This window comes from Mus caroli, chromosome 7 (assembly GCF_900094665.2).
Source record: "Mus caroli chromosome 7, CAROLI_EIJ_v1.1, whole genome shotgun sequence".
Lineage (NCBI taxonomy): Eukaryota > Metazoa > Chordata > Mammalia > Rodentia > Muridae > Mus > Mus caroli.
The window spans coordinates 89,000,526-89,003,052 of record NC_034576.1 but is presented as its reverse complement, the minus strand read 5'-3'; the positions used below and the strand labels follow the sequence as shown (position 1 = coordinate 89,003,052).

The 2,527-nt window shown below is 36.3% G+C and overlaps 1 protein-coding gene across 1 annotated transcript; it reads left to right on the top strand.

Annotated features, from left to right (window-relative positions):
* Window positions 1-373: 373 nt before the first annotated feature.
* LOC110299351 (olfactory receptor 14A2-like) lies at window positions 374-1,372 on the top strand. Its single transcript, XM_021169028.1, has one exon. The coding sequence runs from the start codon at window positions 374-376 to the stop codon at window positions 1,370-1,372; it is 999 nt and encodes a 332-aa protein (XP_021024687.1).
* The last annotated feature ends 1,155 nt before the right edge of the window (window positions 1,373-2,527 follow it).

Below are 2,527 nucleotides of genomic sequence, written 5' to 3'. Positions count from 1 at the left end.
CTGCTCTGAACCAAGATTAAGACAAAAGTAATAAAATAGTGCAGGGAGAGACTTGAAGATTTTATTCTTCTATGTTGCCAATTGAACAACTGCAATTTCAAGGAAAGAGTCAATTCTGTTAAGAAAAGAATGGCATATCTCATAATTTTTCTAAAAATGTATAGATAAACATGGTACAATTGTCATAAATGGTAAATTAGTACAACTTATGTATCCATTAAAAGTGGCACCTTATAGAAAGATAAAATGGGGAGCTATAACAATGTCATAGTATCTATGCAGTGTCCTGACTCCATTGCCACAGAGAATTTCTGTATCAATGTGTTAATTTTTGTTTATTTTGCACACCTGACAGGCTGTGGAAGACTTGAGAATGCCCAATGACACTAGAATAACAGGGTTCATCCTTCTGGGATTCTCGTCTGCTCCTGAACTACAGACTGTATGTGGGTTGTTCTTTCTGGTAATGTACCTAGCAGTCATAATGAGTAACCTACTCATCATCACGCTCATCACTCTGGATCTGAAACTCCAAACACCCATGTACTTTTTTCTAAAGAACTTGTCCCTGTTGGATGTCTTCTTTATTTCTGTTCCAATCCCAAATTTCTTTATCAATAGCATAACTCATAATAACTCAATTTCTATTCTGGGTTGTGCCCTCCAAGTGTTTTTAATGACTTCTTTTGCATCTGGGGATGTATTTGTTCTAACAGCAATGTCATATGACCGCTATGTTGCCATCTGCTGTCCCCTACACTATGAGGCCATCATGAGTAGTGGTAACTGTGTGCTGATGGTGGGTGTTTCCTGGGCTATTGGAGTACTCTTTGGAGCTTTATACACAGCTGGCACATTTTCCATGCCTTTCTGTGGCTCCAAAGTGATACCACAGTTTTTCTGTGATGTTCCCTCATTGTTAAGGATCTCCTGCTCTGACACACTTATGGTCATTTATACAAGTCTTGGAATAGGTGTTTGTCTGGGCATGTCTTGTTTCATCTGCGTTGTGATCTCTTACTTTTACATTTTCTCCACTGTGCTGAAGATTCCTACCACTAAAGGTCAGTCCAAAGCATTTGGCACCTGCCTCCCCCACCTCACTGTTTTCAGTGTTTTCATTGCTACTGCTTGCTTTGTCTATCTGAAGCCACCCTCAAGTTCAGCATCAATTGCAGACAGGCTGTTTTCTGTGCTATATACTGTGTTGCCTCCAGCACTTAATCCTGTGATTTACAGCCTGAGAAATAGTGATGTCAAGTGTGCTTTGAAGAGGTTGCAGCAAAATCTCTGTCCAAGTGGTTCACTTCATGTAAAAATTCAAAGTATCTGCCCATGGATTTGTGGCTCACATTTTAAGCAAATTTTGTAATTTTTGACTCTCAAAAAACTGTAGATACTTATTTTTCCCTTGAGTAAATAAATACCCAGATGAAGACTGATATGATCAAAGATCAGAAAATTATATCAGACTAATCTATAAAGTTACATTACCAGTTTTTGCTCTTCTATGATTAAGCCATTCTCTTTTGAGGAATATAACTTTCTAAAAGGATTGCTAATTTTCCCTTTGTGTTAAGACTGAATGAATATCTGTTTACTTGATTATTCCTTATCTATTTAATATACAAACAACACAAAAGAAAACGATAACAACTAAATTTTTGAGATGGAAGAAGCATGTAAACAATGACAGTTAATTCATATATGGTTTCTGTGCTAACTACTCTAATAATTAGAACAAATAGGCCAGAAGCAACCCACCTGGCCTAGATTGCAGTAGGCTCAATTCTTGAATAAGTATCAAATTCTTGAGGCAAAGACAAACCCAGAAAATGATCATATAAGCCCAGTTCTATAAGACACATATTAGCAGCCCTGGTTGAGACTATTATCAGAGAGACACTGGGGAGTTGGAAATTTGTGTGTTCCTTTTCTGCACTTTCTATTGAATAGCAACATTACTTATACATGAGAGACAACAGGCTTACAAGTCTAAGTAATGAGTCTAAATAACCTTACAAATTCTAAAGACTTTTGAAAACACAAGATCCTTTTGCATATTACCACATTAACAATAACAAAAACAAATACTTGGGAGATGAGACCCTATGACTATCCTAGGAGTCTGGAAGGGGCTCTCTCACCTGTGAAGTTATCTGACCTTCATACATTGAGCAAGAGGCTTACAGTCACTGTGACACCTGAGCTAAACGTTGCAAAACTGGATGAGTGAGATGCTGGGCTAATACTATTGGAATGCAGATTATTCCATGATAAATCTCAAATGCTAGACGAAAACATAATATTTTTGCAACTTTCCCTGCTGGATTTGACTTAATCTGGTTTTTTGTTGTTGTTGTTTGTTTCTGTTTTTTGTTGTTGTTTATTAATTCTTGTGTTTTTAGAATGGGATGATTTGCTGTGTGCCACTTAACATATGAAGTACTTTTTTTTTTTTTTTTTTTTTTTTTAGATAAAACATACTTTTTTTTTTCATTTCAGGAGAAAATTGAATCATGAACTT